The sequence below is a fragment of the Pelodiscus sinensis genome, chromosome 3 (assembly GCF_049634645.1).
Source record: "Pelodiscus sinensis isolate JC-2024 chromosome 3, ASM4963464v1, whole genome shotgun sequence".
NCBI classification, from domain to species: domain Eukaryota; kingdom Metazoa; phylum Chordata; order Testudines; family Trionychidae; genus Pelodiscus; species Pelodiscus sinensis.
The window spans coordinates 36,869,370-36,889,485 of record NC_134713.1 but is presented as its reverse complement, the minus strand read 5'-3'; the positions used below and the strand labels follow the sequence as shown (position 1 = coordinate 36,889,485).

The window sequence follows — 20,116 nt, the reverse complement described above, 5'->3', positions numbered from 1 at the left end:
GCATGGAAGAGATTCAGGGCTATGTTATTGCCTTACATTGGCATTGTCAGGTCTAAATTATACCAAGGCCTCTCTATGACCCCTGGGGCAATTCACAATCAGGAGACCACAAGGGTGACTTATTGCCACATGAGTTCCTCCTCTCTCATTTAGAGGCAGAGCACAGAAGCTCACTCATAAAGTAAAAAAACCATGGGTGATCCTGCCCACTGACTGTGCAATTGGACCCTCATTGACTTCAGTGGGGCTCCATACAAATACAGCAGTTTGCCAGCACAGTCAACTACAAAATCGGGAATTTTAACTGTAAGTGCCTCAGGGCAGAAACCTTCTCTCTGTTCGTATTGTACAGCATTTAACATACCATAAGTGGCATAGAAATTGATCAATAATAAATATAAACCACAGCTTCACATTGTCTATAAAATGTATATAACAAAGGACACTAGATATTCTTACTTTCTTCAGAAAGATCATTTTCTTCTGCTTCTCTCTCCATCTCTTTACACCATCCTTCCATCCTCTTTGTTTCAGTATGTAGTAACTTCATAAACCAAGATCCATCCCTTCGACATGGGGACATCCGACCTGTTTCTACTGTCTCAATGGCTGGTTCCAGCCAGGGTTCTGGAGGTGGAAGATTTGAGGTGTCAACCGGGGTCCTGTAGTCTTCTCTGTAACTGAACAGTCCCTGTGTCCGTACAGTTCTTACTGCACCATATTGGGTAGGAGTGCTAGGCTCTGAATGCCTCTGAAATGATGAACCAAATTGAAGTCCCTTGTCCTCCATTGTTATATGTCCTGGAAAGCCCTCCAGTTCTAGGTCAGCCTGAACAGCTGCTGTTACACTATTTGAACGTTTAAACCGTCCATGTCTTCGGCAAGGAGAAATAAAGACAAATAGATATATAGTGAGGGAATAATGTACTGGCAAAACAAATCTGATTTTCTTTCTGCATCTAATACTAAAGCATATTTTTGCTGACATACAGGATGTTTAATTCATCTTTATAAAAAACACCCTGTTTAGTCATTTTATACAAGAGAGTGGATGACAATGCAAAAATAAGCACATATATAGGTGATATGGGGTCATTATTGATCTGAATAAAGATGTAAGTGAACATAATTTAAACTATCTTTGAAAGCAAATATTGATCTTTCTACACATTATATTATACTGCACATACTTGATAATCAGCATAGGAAATTAGCATCAAAGACCTGCAGTCCTGCATATACTGATGAAATGAAGTTTGTCAAAAAATATAGAAAACGGTTTCAAAAGTAAGAGTCCTATTCAAAGACATTCTGAGTTAAGGTCATTGAGAATTTTGTAATAAATGTAAAATCTGATAGGGAGTTGATGTGGCTTTATGTTTTTAGTTGAACATGGTATAGAATTACCATGATATGGTGAGTGACTCATGATAATTTTATCGTGGATAATTAAACACTAGAATCAATTTATATTAAATAGTTGAAACAGAGGGCCAAAGGAGTATTCATAAAAATACAGGTCAAATTTAGCTCATGCCAATTGTGAGTAAAGGTTATATGACAGAGTCAGAACAGAGGGCTACAGAAGAGGTACATTAGCCCCAGATTAAATAGATCCCTTTGCCCTGTGTCAGCTAGCAGGGGCTACTCCAGGTTAGTCAAATCACCTAGAGTCAATCAGGAACTTTCTAGGACCAATTAAGACTGGTTCCAGATATCCTGCTTAGCTTATTAAGACTCAGCTAGCGCTGGTTAAAAGATTTCCCTCAAGTTACTTCACAGTGTGCAGGAAGAGGGAATAGGAAGGTGTGTTTCTGGAGGACTGGGAAGTACAAACACTATCTGGTAACAGGAGGAAGGTCCTGCAGTAAGGATGAAGAAGGTGCTGGAGAGCTGCTGTAGGGAAGTGGCCCAGGGATTCACAGCTGTCATGTTGCTGGCTCAGGAGATGTTCCAGACAGCTGCTATCCACAGGATGCGCCTAGGCTGGAACCTGGAGTAAAGGGTGTGCCTGAGTTCCCCCACCTCCCAATTCCCTCTCTATGTCATGGGAGAGTTGGCCTGGGCAATGAGACTCATCAGAGAGGAAGGGGTGTCTGGCTTGTCCCTGACCCACTAGCAGAGGCAGAAGAGACTATTGGGATTGGTCTCCTCCATTTCTCCTGCTGGCTAATGATGAGGATGGCTAAGTATACAGCAAATATCTGCCCCTAGGGAATGTGTCTTCACTGTGGGTGGCTGTAAACCTCTGAGATGAGCAGTCCTGGCAGAGAAGGAGCTGTGTGACAGCGATTGCTAACCCTAAAGGCTGTTTGAAGGCTTCTGTGAAATGAGACAGTGGTCCTAGTCTAATGCCTTATGATCAAGTGACTAAATAAAAAACACCACCACCTCTAGAATTGGCACATTTGTCAGAAGTCTTAGCATACTGGACAAGGATTGACTGCCCATGGAAACTGCCTCCTAGACATAGTCAGGTCAGGGTTGAGTTAGTTTGCACCCCGCAAAAGGACTGCATAGCATAGAAATTCATCCCTGGGTATCTCTTTGCAGGGCTGGTGCTTCAGTGTGCTTGCATCTGTTCTGTGATTCCTCTCATTATTAGGAGCCATAAATTTACCTTACAAACATTAATCTTCCCTTCCCCCAACTAAAGAAAAAAACTGCAAACTAAGTAAATATGAACAGAAAGCTAAAACATCTCATACAACATTAACAGTTGGCACATACAAGCTTGGCCTTGTGAATTAGTCATTGATAACACCATCTATGTTTTTGCTAGCAGTTTATTCACAAAAGTTGTTTGTCTTCTAAAAGATTACACATTTTTTTGACTGAGTTACCGTTTCTCATCTTCTACTTGCACTCCCACAGAATGGTATTCCCGTAGGCCTCGGCTCTCGGTGTCTGAATCAGTTGCTGTTTCCACCTAATTCAACATAAAAGATACATCTGCAGAAATGAACATTGACAATCCAATATTATTTCTACCTAACTTTATTTAAATGCATTATATGTTTCCTTAATTATTTCAAAGAAACATCTAACCCAGTAAAATCATTTAAACGAGCATTCAGTCTGGTATCATTGTTTTGGTGCTGTGTTGTATAAAACTGCATATCCACTTCTGTCCTGATCTGTATTTCCCTTTCTTAAATCTATGCAGATCCAAATACTCAGTTTAATGCTGGCAGAAAGTAAGACTGGCTCAACTATCCTATTATTAGAACTTGGAACCCACAGGTTGGCTCCTTCATATATTACTAGGGGGCTGTGCCCCCTGCTCACTATGCTTGCCACCCTCCTCTCTGGGGGCAGGTGCCTAACTGGGGAGGAGGGGGCAGGAGCACGGTGGGGGCAGGGTGCAAGAACAGGGAAGAGTGCAGGAGCAGGCTAAGGGTAAGTGTCTGGCCAAGGGGGACGGTGCAGGAGCAGGTTGGAGATAGGTGTCTGGCCTGGGGGAGGGGACAGGAGTGGACTGGGGATTTGGGGTCTCAGTGGAAGAGATGAGGGGACTGAGGGGGAGTCGGGCGTGGATGGCAGAGGGAATGTGAGGGGCCCAGCTGGGGAGGGTTGGGCTTGGATGGCAGAGGGAACCCAGCCCCAGAAGGTCCTCCCTGGTGGCGTAGCCCCCGAGGGTGTGAAGCGGGACCTGGAGCTGGAACAGTCTATGGCTGGAGGGGTGTCACTGAGATTGCCCACAGCAAGTGGCTGAGGATGGAAGCGGATGGCAGTAGTGGCATGACGATGCAGATGACATGATGACATCACCGTGTTGTCCCACAGGAAATTTTTTTTAATATATAGAGAGTGATTAGGGAATGATCTCATGATATCCGATGATTTACAAAATAAATTAAAGAAAATAGCCCCATAAAAATTGCAAATCATAAAAAGAAATGTTATAATGAATAGATTCTATTGACAACTGCGTAGAGAAATACAGAAATATATAAGTGAAAAAAATACCACAAAATACCCTAGGCCATCTTTCTTAACAAGACAGTCTTGAGAATACTAGATAAATTAAATCAGGAATTTTAAATTGTATTCCCATCTGGAATACTCTTACCAAAATATATTCACAGTAGTTTTCACCTTAATTGGCACTACATATCTATCAAAAAATACGGCAGGATTTTATATAAGCACACACACACACACACACACACACACACACACACACACAGACACACACACACACACACACACACACACACACACTAATGTTGCAGCCAAAAAAATAATTAAAATAAGTTTTGTTCACTTTTGGAGGATATTTTGTTCTTTAAACAAAATAAATGGTAGTTAACAATAAGTATAGTTATTATGAAATATGTTTCCATAACATATTGTGAGTAGAAATAATTGTTAACTTAAGATACAGTGTTGTTTTGAAAAGGGATTGTATAAAATTGGCAACTGTGTATTCACAGTCACAGCTGCTGACTTAATAACAAAAATATATTTCTAGTAGCTTTTACTCCTATTAGTTAACCATATTGAGCCAACATAGATAAAGTAAAATAAACTGGATTCTATTTCTTCTAGTCCATCATCCATAGAATTATTTAGTAAATTACATTTAACAAACCGATTAAACCTGCATAAACATATTAAAGACAATGGCGTTGCACAGATCTCACTAGGAGAATCATCTGAAGATAAAGGTAAGATCATGGCTATTTAGCCAAATATTTAGCCTCCATACGCATTGCCCAGCACCTCAGAAACATCAGAGCAGATTTCCCTGTGTTCCATATGGGCTAAAATCTTTCCACTAATAGAACAATTTGGGAACATCTCCATGGTGAAAGCCTGTCAAAGATTTCTTCTTCCAAGGTGCCCTCTGAAGGAGCGCTAGATGACTATAATTTACCCAAAATGTAACCGACACAGAAATTTTTAGGAATCTATCTATCTATCTATATATATATAGTTGATCTACACTGAACTGTTATATTACTGAAACACAGTTATCAGTAAAATTGCAGTCCAGGTGTCAAAATAGCCTGGCACACATTTCTTGTAAACAGAAACTCTGCCAAATTATCCTCCCATCCAGCTTGCCAAGGCTGACACTCACTAAAATGTTCTGATGATTGCTTTCACATTTTAATACCTTACATTTGCTTGCTGTGCCCTGCAGCAGAAGGAAGATGCCAAATAAGGACTTTTAATGTAATTTGGAGAGCAAATATCGCAACACCTGACAAACAGAAAACAAACCTACAAAACGGAGGCAAATGCTGAAACAAGTAAAAGCAGAACACAATAGTTTTATCTAACAATGGTGGGGGGTAGGAGGAGAGAGAACAATTCCTGCAAAACGCAGGCAGCATATAGTCATCATCTGGGAAAGAAAGGGAGATAATTCTAATTTGATCAGAATGGCCAGGTTTAGAGGTTTTCAAGAATTTTTCAACTAAATGTTGTTTTGTAAAAAAAGCTGATTTATCAGAAACATTTTGCAGAAATGTATTAATTTCAACAAAATCTTTTGAAGGTTTCTCAGGAAGAAATATTTTGCCACAAACAGAAAGCCCCACTTTGAGCTAATAGCTCAATGACAGGGACACTCTCCAGGGCTGCAGAAACTCTGGTTGATATTCCACTCTATTTGATTTGAACCATAAACTTATACATGAGTCTCTCACACCCTAGGTGAAGGTCCTATCTACTGGGCTTGTGGCTGTCCTGAAGTAGGTTTTCTGTTTTTTTGTGAAATAGTCTGAAATGTATTCGTTTCATCTTGATGCAGAACAACAATAATAGAACCGAATAGAATTGCTGTCTTCCAGGCAGCCTTAGTTTAGTTTACATTAGTCTGAACATATAGACCGGTGGTCCAACTAACCCAGTATCCTGTCTTCTGCTAGATTCTTCAGAGGGAATTAAAAGAATAGGGCACTTATCAAATGAACCATCCCCTATCATCCAAGTCCAGCTTCTGGCAGTGAGAGGTTTAGGAACGCATGGAGGCTGTCCGATGTTGAGGCAGGACCAAGTATATCTAGATCATCCTTCATAGGTGCTCTCCCCTCCAATGGCTTTTCAATCAAGGTTGGCATCATACAAAATTTTATAAGTATTCAAAGATTTTCAGAAAGCCTTTGACAAGGTCTCTTGCAGCAGGATCTTCAGAAAAGTAAGCAGTCATGGGATAAGAGGAAAGGTCCTCTCATAGATTATTAACTCGTTAAAAGACAGGAAACAAAGGGTAGGAATAAATTAGTGTTCAGAATGGAGAGAAATAAATAATGGGCTTTCCCGAGGATCTGTACTGGAACCTAGGCTGTTCAGCATATTGACAAATGATCTGGAAAAAGGGGTAAACAGTGAGAGTACATCTACACTAGCCCCCTAGATCTAGATCGATCTAGGGAGGCTAATGAGAGTGACCGGAATTGCAAATCAAGCCCGGGATTTAAATATCTACATGCGGCAGTAAAACTGGCTTCTGATTTAAAGCCCTAAATCAAATTAGGTGGTATTCCTCCTGCAATGAGGTTTACCACCTAATTCAAATTAGGGGCTTTAAATCGGAAGCCCGTTTCACTGCCGCATGTGGACGTGGGCAGTTACTTTGGGCTAGTCAATTTATAAAAATGGCAACTGGCCGGGAACATGCAATATTTAAATCCTGGGCTTGATTTGCAATACTGGTCACCCTTATTAGCCTCTCTAAATTGATCTGGGGGCTAGTGTAGACGTACCCTGAGATAGTAGTTTGCAAACAATACCAAATTACTCAAGATAGTTAAGTTGAAAGCAGATGGAAAAGAGTTAAAAAGGGATCTCATGAAACTGAATAAATGCAAATAGAGTGTAGCTTGATTTGTTTTGCAGCCGCTCAGTGAACTGAGAAAAGAAACATTATTTGCTTGGTTCTTTTAGCTTTTAATGTTTAGCCAATAGATGGCACCACTTATTTCAGCATTATTGGTCAGCTCTGAACATAGGCTCATTGAAAATAACATAGTGGGGTTTCAGATTTACTGTCTTTCAATGAATTCCAAAGCAAATAGTTCTGATTAAAAGAAAACAGACCTCAACCTGTGCTGAAAGCAAAGCTGGGTTTTTCCCCTTTCCCTCATCACTAGCAATAAAAAGTTTTGCACACCACATTATGCTTCTCATGACTCCATGTAACCTCATTTCTAATTATGGAAAAGACTTTGGCTCACTCTCCCTTACTTGTATTGGCTTTCAGAGGTAACAAGTAAACAGCAAGAAACCCTTACTTTTGAGACAACAAAGCAAATCTGACTCTAAACACACAAGGATGAGCAATTACACTATTCTGCTGTGTAAGAAAGTTTCATTTGTACAGTCACTTTTCTAAGTAGAATAATACCTTAAAGTAAAACTGTAAAGCAATGAGAACTTCAACTGCTTTAGCTAGCTGAAGGAATATTTACAACAAACAGAAGCGTATTTTCAAAACATTTTTTAGAAAGGCATATTAAGAATTATCTCTCCCTGTATTTGTGAATGATTTCTGCATTTTTGTAGATGTGGCCATTTTACTGCTATATTACGTTCCAGCAGGAAGTCCAGGTTGCAGAATATGTTGTGTTACAAAATAAGCACTAATTATCAGATGAATGCATAAAGCAAATTGGTGACTTTCATGGTTCCTTGAAGTGGGTTTTATTTGCTAGAAGAAAGAGTTCAGAAAATAGGATTTATATTAAACGAAGGTTAGACTTCCAACAACAAAATCTAATACAGGCAGTCCCCGGGTTACGTACAAGATAGGGACTGTAGGTTTGTTCTTAAGTTGAATCTGTATGTAAGTCGGAACTGGCGTCCAGATTCAGCCGCTGCTGAAACTGACCGCCAGTTCTGACTTACATACAGATTCAACTTAAGAACCCCAAGCTTCCCCAAGTCAGCTGCTGCTGAAACTGATCAGCGGCTGATTCTAGGAAGCCTGGGGCAGAGCAACTCTGCCTCGGGCTTCCTGTAGTCAGTGCTGGTCAGTTTCAGCAGCGGCTGACTTGGGGACGCCTGGGGCAGAGCAGCTGGGGTGCTGCTGGGTTGCTCCAGTAGCACCGCTACTTGGCGCTACTGGACCAACCCAGCAGCACCCCAGCTGCTCTGCCCCAGGCGTCCTGATTCAGCCACTGCTGAAACTGACCAGCAGCGGCTGAATCAGGACGCCTGGGGCAGAGAAGCTGGGGTGCTGCAGGGTTGGTCCAGTAGTGCCCAGAGCGGGTGCTGCAGGACCAATCCGCAGCACCCCAGCTGCTCTGCTCCAGGGTCCAAAACAAAAGCCTGGTCTGCTGGGGGGGGGCACACTATCCACGCCCCCCCCCAGCAGACCAGGGACACGGGGAGCAGAGCAGCAGCGGGGTGCCGCGCCTCTGAGGCTTTGCTCTGGCAAAGTCTCAGAGGCGCGGGACCCTCCCCCCCCCCCGCGGCTGCGGCTTCAGTCCCGGTGCCTGTGGTCTGCTGGGGACCGTCCCCAGCGGACCACAGGCACCCGGACTCAAGCGGCAGCAGCGGCGGTTCCCGCGCTCCTGAGGCTTTGCTCTGGCAAAGCCTCAGGAGCGCGGGAACCCGCCCGGTGCCCCTGGTCTGCTGGAGACGGTCTCCAGCAGACCAGGGGCACCGGAGCATCTTACGAACGGGGCTTTCTCGCCCCGGAGCTCGCAGGTAGCAATCCGCCACCTCGACCTCCGGGGCGAGAGCCCCGTTCGTAAGTGCGGATCCGACGTAAGTCGGATCCGCGTAAGTCAGGGACTGCCTGTACATAACAGATCTCTGACTATTTTAAAAGTCTTTTTGTGCATTCAGATACTAAATGATAATTCTTCTGTAAGAAACTAAATGAGCAGTCTGTGTGACAAAATCCTGGATCTTTAGGAATGTGAACTTTTCATTAGGTTAAGTGTCTATTATAAAAAATCAATAGGATAATTTGTAAAAGAAGATTAAATTATTAAAATCTTTATATTTTCTAAAATAAAAGTCAGTTTGTTTCAATTACAACATTCCTGGAAAGCTTTTTAGCTATTGGTTGAGGCAAATCCATTAATTAGTTACATTAGTTATTTTAGAACAAATTTGGTGGTCAAAGTTTGGCTGCTTTACAATGTATGTGATGGTGGGGAATTTCCCTGTGCTTTGCCCTTATTGCTCCCATATTTAGCATCATAATTTGGCAGCCAATTCTCTTTGAATATAGTATCAGAGGTGTTAGTCTGAATCTGCAAAAGCGACGAGGAGTCCTGTGGCACCTTATAGACTAACTGAAGTGTAGGAGCATAAGCCTTCCTGGGCAAAGACCCACTTCGTCAGATGCATGTAGTGGAAATTTCCAGAGGCAGGTATAAATATGCAGGTCAGGATCAGGCTGGAGATGACGAGGTGGATCCAATCAAGGAGGATGAGGCCCACTTCTAGCAGCTGATCTGGAGGTGTGAATTCCAAGAGAGCAGAAGCTGCTTTTGTAGTTAGCGAGCCATTCACAGTCTTTGTTTAATCCAGAGTTGATTGTGTCAAACTTGAAAATGAACTGTAGCTCAGCAGTTTCTCTTTGAAGTCTGGTCCTGAAGTTTTTTTGCTGCATGATGGCTACTTTTAGATCTGCAATTGTGTGTCCAGGAAGATTGAAGTGTTCCCCTACAGGTTTTTGTATGTTGCCATTCCTAATATCAGATTTGTGTCCATTGATTCTTTTACGTAGGGACTGTCCAGTTTGGCCGATGTATATAGCAGTGGGGCATTGTTGGCACATGATGGCATATATTACGTTGGTAGATGTGCAGGAGAATGTACCAGTGACAGTATGGCTGATCTGGTTAGGTCCTGTGATGGTGTTGCTGGTGTATATATGTTGGCAGAATTGGCACCGAGGTTTGTTGCAAGGATTGGTTCCTGAGTTCGAGTTATTATGGTGCGGTGTGTAGTTGCTCTCTTGGAATTCACACCTCCTGATCAGCTGCTAGAAGTGGGCCTCATCCTCCTTGATTGGATCCACCTTGTCATTTCCAGCCTGATCCTGACCTGCATATTTATACCTGCCTCTGGAAATTTCCACTACATGCATCTGACGAAGTGGGTCTTTGCCCACGAAAGCTTATGCTCCTACACTTCAGTTAGTCTATAAGGTGCCACAGGACTCCTCGTCTTTGAATATAGTGTGTGTATGTGCTTGCTGGGAGAGAGGGTGGAGTGAGGACAAAGGAGGGAATGCTAGTGTGGCAAACAAAGGCTACTTGCTATGAGAAGGTGTATCTGGGGGTGGCACAATGAGTTCCTCTGATTCAAAACTTTTTTTAGGGCCAGAAGGCATAGCATAGGCCATACAGTTCACCAAGGGTATGTGTACACGCATTCCTCCTTCGAGAGGAATGCAAATGTAGCCGACAGAAATTGCAAATGAAGCGTGGATTTGAATTTCCCATGCTTCATTTGCATAATCGTGTCCGGCCGCTATTTCGAAATACTCTATTCGAGATATACAACACCATGTAGTTGTGGTTATTTTGAAAGAAACCCCATGGCTGGCCTCTGTCACCTGACTTTGTGCAGGCATTTGGGCTCGGGTATGGAATTCTACACCAGAGGAGGGGGCCTGGTGGTCCCAGAGTTCTGGCTCCAGCCTAAGCCCATCCCTCTAGACTGCAGTTAAACAACCCTTGCTGAAGCCCCATGAGCACAGGTTGGTTGACACAGGCCAGCCTGTATTTGATTGCAGAATACACATGCCTACTATTAAAAATGTGTCCCTTATTTCTAGTCTGAATTTGTCTAGCTAGGGTTTCCAACCATTAACTCGTTATGCCTTTGTCTTCTAGGCTGATAGCCCTCTACTATCAGAAACCTTTTCTCCATGTACAAAATTACACAATCAAGTTACCACTAGAACTCTTCTTCGGATAAATTAAATCGACTGAGCTTCATAAGTCTTTCATTAGAAGACAGATTTTCCAGATGTCAATTCATGTAGTTATTTTCTTAACTCTTTCTAATTTGTTTTTATCATTTTAAAGGTGTGGCCATAAGAACAGGATGCAATATTCCAGTAATGGTTTCCTAATGAATATAAAGAGGCAACAATGCTTCCCCAATTCTAGTCAATATTCCCCTGCTTATACAGCCACGGTTTGCATTTACATTAGGGTTACTCTAAACACAGAACTTGGACTGCATTAAGTATACCAGTATACTTAACATAAGAACATAAGAACAGCCGTACTGGGTCAGACCGAAGGTCCATCTAGCCCAGTAGCCTGTCTGCCGACAGTGGCCAGCGCCAGGTGCCTCAGAGGTGGTGGGCTGAAGACAATGATTAAGTGATTTGTCTTGTGCCATCCATCTCCAGCCTCTCACAGACAGAGGTCGGGACACCATTCCTTACCCCCTGGCTAATAGCCTTTTATGGACCTATCCTCCATGAATTTATCTAGCTTCTCTTTAAACTCTGTTATAGTCCTAGCCTACTTACAGTGGTACAACCACCTACTGTGAGTGCAGTTATATTGGCAAAAGTGCTTTAGACGGGCATAATTCAATGGCTAAGGCTAGTGCCAGTATCAATGTTAGATTAAAAAAATTACACTTGTAAGTGAATTAGTTAAATAAGTACACAACCCATGATTAGACCAGCTTTCACATCAAAATGGCAGCTCATGTGCAGCTGGTTATTCACCTTGACCCCAAATGTCTTTTCAGAGTCACTTCTTTCAAAAATAGAGTTCCCCAGCCTCTGCATGTGACCAACATTTTTGGTTCCTGGATGTATGATCTTGAATGTAATGGTATTAAACACATGTTGTTCAAGTGACCCTACCTTATCATGAAATCCCAATAGCTCTTTAGAACTGACTTGGGCTTATCATTATTTGCCACTCCACCAATTTTTGTGTCCTCCTCACACTTTAACAGCAATGATTTTGTGTTTCCTTTCCAATCATTGATAACAATATTGAACAGCACTGGACCAAGACAAATCTTTATGTGTTCCCAGAAGAAATACCCTCACTGGATGAAGATTCTCCATCTACAGTTACTTTCTGAAATAGCTTATCTCCATGGTGACAAGACTGAACTTAGAGGACTGTTTGCTATACCTTTTAAAAAAGTATAGCAAGGGCATATGTACAGACACTACTTGGGAGGGGCCACAAATGCAGCTTTTACTCTTAAGGGAGTGTTACAGGATTCTGCATTTTGGATCTGTCCAAGGAAGGCTGATACCACAGTAGGGTCTTTACAATTAAATGACTGCCTCATGATTGCACTTCAGGAAAATGTGAATGTGACATTGGGAGAAAGGAGCAAAATTAAACACAAACGATTCTAATAAGCTCTAATGATTTCTATGCAACATATACAAAAATAATGAAATGCATTTATCCTTTAATCTTTGTGTTAGATCATGTTATAATATAGAAAACACATGGAGTACAGGTCAGACTAACTGTTCCACTGAAGACCAGGAAGCCTCATATTATAGCTATCATTCAGTGGATTGGCATAGATATATAGGGCTGAACAGGCCATCAAGAGATCATCTAGGCCATCTGCCTGTGCTGAAGAGGACTAAGTATACATAGACTATCCCTTGCAGGTACGTCCTCCAAGCATCCCATCTTGGGGTAGTCTGCAAATTTTAAAAGAATGTTATCCAATCCATTATCTAAGCCATTAATGAGACTGTTGAATATTATTGGACCCAGGACAGAGCCATGCAGGACCCCACTCGATACACCATCCCAGACTGACAGCAAACCAATGATAACTACTCCCCACACCCCTCTCATGGCTGTTCGCTCCCCTGAGAAGTGAGCAGCATTATCTCCCATAAATGTAAAGAAACCTGTTGGTCTTAGTGGATGGCTGAACAAGAAATAGGACTAAGTGATCTTGTAGGTGCTAAAGTTTTACACTGTTTTGTTTTGGAGAGCAGTTAAGTAATTTAAAAAAATCTACATCTGTAACTTGCACTTTCATGTATTCATAGACTCATAGAATATGAGAACTGGAAGGAACCTTGAGAGGACATCAAGTCCAGTCTCCTGCCCTCACAGCAGGACCAAGCACTGTCTAGATCATCCCTGATAGATGTCTGTCTCACTTGCTCTTAAATACGTCCAGTGTTGGAGATTCCACAACCTCCCTAGGCGATTTATTTCAGGGTTTAACCACCCTGACAGGAAGTTTCTCCTAATGTTCAACATAATCCTCCCTTGCTGCAATTTAAGCCCATTGTTTCTTGTCTTATCGTCAGAGGACAAGGAAACAATTTTTCTGCCTCCTCTTCGTAACACCCTTTTAGATGCTTGAAAACTGCTATCATGTCTCCTTTGTCTTCGCTTTTCTAAACTAAGCAAACCCAGTTCTTTCAGTCTTCCCTCACAAGTCATGTTTGCTAAACCTTTAATAATTTTTGTTGCTCTTCTCTCGACCTCCAATTTCTCCACATCCTTCTTGAAATGTGGTGCTCAGAATTGGATTCAATATTCCAACTGAGGCCTAATCAGTGCAGAGTACAGCGGAAGAATCACTTCTCATGTCGAATTAATGCATCCAAGAATCCTATTTGCTTTTTTTGCAACAGTGTCACACTATTGACTCATATTTAGCTTGTGGTCCACTAAGAGCTCTAGATTCCTATCTGCCGTACAGTACTCCTTTCTAGACACTAGTCGCTTCCCATTCTGTATGTGTGAAACTGATTGTTTTTTCCTATGTGGAGTACTTTGCATTTGTTCTTATTAACTTCATCCTATTTACCTCAGACCATTTATCCAGTTTGTCTAGATCATTTTGAATTATGACTCTATCCTCCAAAGCACTTGCGACCTCTCCCAGCTTGGTATCATCGGCAAGCTTAATAAGCATACTCTCTATGCCAATATCTAACTTGTTGATGAAGATATTGAACAGAACCAGTCCCAAAACTGACCCCCGCGGAGCCTCACTTGTTATGCCTTTCCAGCATGATTGGGAACCATTAATAACTACTCTCTGAGAACAGTTATCCAGCCTATTGTGCATCCACCTATTAGTAGCCCCATCTAGGTTGTATTTCCCTACTTTATTGATAAGAAGGTCATGATAAGACCACATCAAATGCTTTACTAAAGCATTTTCACAACAAACAGATTCCATAATTGTACTTGTAGATGGTGAATTGAAAAATACTATTCCTTTAGTTTGTCATCTTTACAGTGCATATATTTGTAATAAAAATAATCTAAAATGAGCTCTGTAGATTGTATTCTGTGTTATAATTGAAATCAAAATCTTTAAAAACGTGGAAAAACATTTTATAAATGTCAATTGGTATTGTTTAACAATGCAAAGAAAACGTCTTAATCACAATTTTTTAAATTGCAATAATTTTGGAGTTACTCATGTGAGTTAACTGTGATCAATAGCCCTAAAAATGACCAATTTTGAAGGATGCCATGTTCATGACAAATGACGGAAAGAGAGTCAATTTTCTATTCTACATATCACACCTATCTCCAAAATTGATACACATTGGATTTGTTTCTACCCTCTGGTAATCTCATGACTTTCTAGTACTTTTATGACTATTGCTATAGGAATGACAAAACTGCAGCGTTAACTAGAACTGATATACTAGAATAGTGACAAAATATTAACCCAGATTTAACATTTTACGATTTGGACATCTTCGGGAATAAAAGGCTATTGAAGTCAATAATGAAACTCCCTTGAATGGTGCAGGATTAAGGACAGAAAATATTTCTTTTTCCTATAAAGGGCTGGGTTCTGTAGGTGTTCCACATGCAGGAACTGTACAGATCCACATGCAGTGCAATTGCTAGATTGGTGCTGAAGTTAGCAATCTATCATCTTCAAAACATTTATGGTAGCAAGACTTTCATAATAGTAGGCTGCCTTGGTTTAGACTGTCTCATATTATCTAAATCTGAAATAGCAATAATTTTCACACCAATTTGTTAAATCAGTGCAACATTAATAATGCACTAATTATCCATCCTGGAAGCAAATTTATTAATGCAAATAAATGCAGAAGCATTGTAAGAGCGCTGCATTGAATTCTAATGAGAAAGCTAGTAATGCAATCTATCAAGGTAAAACATAATAAAAAAGTCCTTATTTTAGGTGCTTTGATGCAAAAGGCTAACAAAACTGAAGTAGTTTAGTCTTATTTATGACTCGTGAACTAATTTTTTCTGCATTTTGAAATAAAATGATTCTACTCTGCTTTCTTATTTATTGCAAACAAGGCAAACGGGAATATGTCTAAATGTATTTTCTGCTAAGAAATCTTACAGATGGATATTTTCACAGAGATGTATCATTTGGAACCTACTACAGAAATAACCAGTACTAATATATATTGTGTCCTGGGATAATTTTGTAATTTTAATCTTATATACAAAATCCTCCAAAAGATGCATTGGTGGAATCTGTACTTTTGAAAATATATGCTTTGGGTTTTAGATTTTGACCTTTCACAAACAGCTTTTGTCATTTACAGTGATCAAATTTGCAAACCAGAACTAGGAGCCAAGCACCAAATGCTGTTTTGCTGTAGATATTCCACTGTGTCTGTGTAAATCATTGCATGGATGTATTAAGAGATTACTGTATAAGCATACATTACCCAAAATACAGCACACAAAGAAGAACCACAGCCCTACTAAAAGGATTGGTAATCACCTGTAGTAAGAGTCTGGATGAATGAAGTAATCAAAGCTTCTGAATAAAGTATTCAAATACAGGAGTTGAGGGGAAGTATTACTATTGTTATATACCTTTGGTTCCAGTTGCTGTAAATAATAGCCAAGAACAACCATACATATGATTCCTGTTTGAACAGTGAATTATGGTTAAAAGTCTAAAGGTACCAAAAATTACTCGCTTCTCTTTTTAGCACCCCATCATTACCCGCTACCCCCCATTTTGAACACCTATCCACTGGGAGGTCTTGATTTACTAGATTCTAATATGTTGTCTTCTGGAATGATGATGGAGTCAGACTGTCCTCACAGTTGTGTTGTTATTGCCACATATACTATGTATTTCAGGAGTGGTGAAAAGTCACATTACCATTCCTTTGTGTGTAGGGGAAGACAGAGGAATTTAAACAGATGAGTAGTCCCACTGAAGTCAGTGGGAATATTTACATGCCTAAAGTTAAGTACATGTCTATGCCCTGGTCTACACTTATTTCGAAATAAGAAGCAGAGCCTCCACACTACCAAGCCTGTTACTTCAAAACAATAGGATGGTTATTTCAGAATAACAACTCCCATTTTCCACAAGGAATAATGCTAATTTTGAAATAGTTATTTCAAAATAGCAGTAGTGTGGATGCTTCAGTGCTGCTATTTTGAAATAATTACTCCCCAGAGTAATTAAAACGAATTACTCCCCAGTGCTTCCTGGGGCTGTAAGTCGAGGTAGCATGTCCACATTAATGTAGCCTGTCTCGGACTAATTTTGAGACTTCCCCATATAGTGGACACGCTATTTCTAAATTATTATTTCATTAGCTACTTTGAAATAAGTTATTTTGAAATTATTTTTTTAGTGTAGACATGCCCTAAGTGTTTGCAGGAATAGCCTAAATATCCACCTGCTCCTCAGTCCTCAAAGGGTCCTGAATTGTTAGCAGGGTCATCTGCAGTATATTAATAATCAATACCTTATAGAGATGTATGTGAATGACAACTACCACCTATGTCCCAGACAGCAGAAGAAAGTATTTGCCAGAAGACTGGAAAAGGGCAAATATTGTGCCCATCTATAAAAAGGGGAATAAGAACAACCCAGGAAACTACAGACCGGTCAGTTTAACGTCTGTCCCAGGGAAGATGATGGAGCAGGTAATTAAGGAAATCATATGCAAACACTTGGAAGGTAATAAAGTGATAGGGAATAGCCAACATGGGTTTGTGAAGAACAAGTCATGCCAAACTAATCTGATAGCTTTCTTTGATAGGATAACGAGCCTTGTGGATAAGGGAGAAGCGGTGGATGTCATATACCTAGACTTTAGTAAGGCATTTGATACGGTCTCACATGATATTCTTATTGATAAACTAGGCAAATATAACTTAGATAGGGCCACGATAAGGTGGGTGCATAATTGGCTGGATAACCGTAGTCAGAGAGTGGTTGTTAACGGTTCTAAATCCTGCTGGAAAGGGATAACAAGTGGAGTTCCGCAAGGGTCTGTTTTGGGACCCGTACTGTTCAATATCTTCATCAATGATGTAGATATTGGGATAGAGAGTACGCTTATTAAGTTTGCAGATGATACCAAACTGGGTGGGGTTGTAACTTCTTTGGAGGATAGGGACATAATTCAAAATGACCTTAGCAAGTTAGAGAAATGGTCAGAGGTAAACAGGATGAAGTTTAATAAGGAGAAATGCAAAGTGCTCCACTTAGGAAGGAACAATCAGTTCCATACATACAAGATGGGAAGCGACTGTCTAGGAAGGAGCATGGCGGAAAGGGATCTAGGGGTCATAGTGGACCACAAGTTGAATATGAGTCAACAGTGTGATGCTGTTGCAAAAAAAGCAAATATGATTCTAGGTTGTATCAACAGGTGTGTTGTAAGCAAAACTCGTGAAGTCATTCTGCCACTCTACTCTGCACTAGTTAGGCCTCAGCTGGAGTACTGTGTCCAGTTCTGGGCGCCACATTTCAAGAAAGATATGGAGAAATTGGAAAGGGTCCAGAGAAGAGCGACAAAAATGATTAAAGGTCTAGAGAACATGACCTATGAAGCCAGGCTTCATGAACTGGGCTTGTTTAGTTTGGAAAAAAGAAGATTAAGGGGGGACACGATAGCAGTTTTCAAATATTTAAAAGGGTGTCACAAAGAGGAAGGAGAAAATTTGTTCCTCTTGGTTACTGAGGACAGGACAAGGAGTAATGGGCTTAAAGTGCAGCAAGGGAGGTTTAGATTGGACATTAGGAAAAAATTCCTAACTGTCAGCGTGGTCAAATATTAGAATAAATTGCCAAGGGAGGTGGTGGAATCTCCCTCTCTGGAGATATTTAAGAACAGGTTAGATAGACATCTGTCAGGGATTGTGTAGACAGAGCTTGGTCCTGCCTTGAGGGCGGGGAGCTGGACTCGATGACCTCTCGAGGTCCCTTCCAGTCCTATGATTCTATGATTCTATGAAATTTGCATTCTAAATCATATTTCATTCACCTGAAACTATACAATATGACAGTGTGTTCCATAGAACAACAAACATTTTGTAACCCCAAATAAATATTTTTGTGGTGTACAAATTTAAAGGACTTTCTTATCAATTCCACATACTATAATTACTTTTTAGGTTACAATTCCCCATTCATCTATATTGACTTATGTTTAATTTACTTATCCCCAAGAAAACTCCCCCCTTGGGCAGGGGGCTGGAATTGATGACCTCCTGAGGTCTCTTCCAGCTCTATGATTCTATGATTCTACCAGTTTCCTTTTGGTGAATTGGAGAAGTTATTCTTAAATAAAAATAATAAAAACCCCAAACCAAAGCACCATGCAGCCAACCAAACAATAACCACAGAACCAGAATCAGCACCCATCACCCAAGATCAAAAAGGAAAGATAATGAAACAATACAGTCAAGGATATTAAAGCTGACATAGTTCTATAAAAAGGACTTTGAATTCACAGAGTGAAGGAGATGAGCATGCTGTTCACCTGTAGATCTTCAATATAATTTTCATATCAAGTGTTAATGACAGGTAACCTCCCTAGAGATTTATTCATTCATTTCACTTCCAGGTTTCTGCACAGCCACTTTGCCATGATGAGAATTACAATTAATGCTAAGCATCCAGGGGTTGTTTATTAGAGCCAGTGAAGCTGAATGACTCATTCTATGCTATTTACAGAACCAAGGCAAGCAATTCATCACAGAACAGATGTTAATGATAGGCTACCTGAATCCCTATAGAGGACCGTCGACTCTTAAGAAACTCCTCAGCTTTTGTCACTAAAATGGCCTTGTCACTGGTTCGTACTGAAGTGATTTGACTCTCAGAAGCATGGCGCTGTGCAGCAGCACTTTCCATGGCAAGATTCATGGCCTTGTTACTGTCCAAACTGTCTGTCGAGTTGTACATTCCTCGACCATCTTGAGGCCACGGGGAAATCCTCTGAGTCCGGCTATCATGATATGCATCCTGGGTGGATTCTGTGCTGCTCTGTGCTGTAATTGAGATGAGTGGCTTGGAAGTGGTACGTGGAGGTACCGGAGGTGGTGTTTTTTTGTAACTTGTGTAAGTTACAGCTATAGAAGGAATACAAAAAAAAATCAAGATTAATTTGTTAGTGGCAATATTGTGCTTTTTTGGAGAAAAATGTAAAACAGTGTGCGCTATTTAAAAACCAAAGACAATTGCAAAATAGTGTTTATCTGCGAAGCTCGCTATCAGTACAAACTCTTTTTCCTACTAGGATGGGTATCCATAGCAACAGATTTATTTTATTTCATCAAGGAAGCAGGGATTGAAAATACTCCTCATACTAAAATGAGAACCCTTGATTACAGTGAAGATGAAAGGAGTGAGCATGGATTTGTGTGCATGTCTGAGTACTGAGAACGATGTTCAGATTTGTACATGTTCGTGCCCGTGGGGTTGCTTCTACATGGGATAAAGCTGATAACAGGAATGAGGGATGATTTTTTTTTCACTTCCTGTAATCATCTGAACCATGCACTCCTCACTGATACAGTGGGGATTTCAGAAAATGACAGCAGTATGTTGAAACAAGAAATTCTTTGACAGACTCTTCTAGTCAGCAGCAGTACACTACATTTTGACCTTTTAAAACTAATTTTAGGTTTCCTGTTGGATATAGTTTTACTCTCTGACAATAATATGACTGCCTAAATAGGAATAAGGATTAAAATATATGTGATTAAAAACAAGACACAAATATTAGTCAAGCAGGAAATTCTGTACATATAAATGTTTCTAAAATGCAAAGGCCACAAATTACCTTTAAAATCAAAACAGACAAAAATATTTTAATCCACAGTGACATTTTATCCCTATACCTGTAGTACATTTTAAATGCAGTGGTCATATACTTAAGGATACTATTTTGAAATAGCACCAGCAA

General features: G+C 40.6%; 1 protein-coding gene across 5 annotated transcripts in view; it reads right to left on the bottom strand.

The window, feature by feature from the left end:
* DLGAP2 (DLG associated protein 2) overlaps positions 1-20,116 on the bottom strand; it is a 667,152-nt gene that overhangs the window by 26,272 nt on the left and 620,764 nt on the right. For all 5 annotated transcript variants that reach the window (XM_075923575.1, XM_075923576.1, XM_075923577.1 and 2 more), the window contains 3 exons: positions 18,931-19,280; positions 2,844-2,929; positions 460-875 (listed from right to left, as the gene is read on the bottom strand). In XM_075923575.1, coding sequence (XP_075779690.1) covers positions 460-875; positions 2,844-2,929; positions 18,931-19,280 — 852 coding nt within the window. The remainder of the gene's footprint in view (positions 1-459; positions 876-2,843; positions 2,930-18,930; positions 19,281-20,116) is intronic.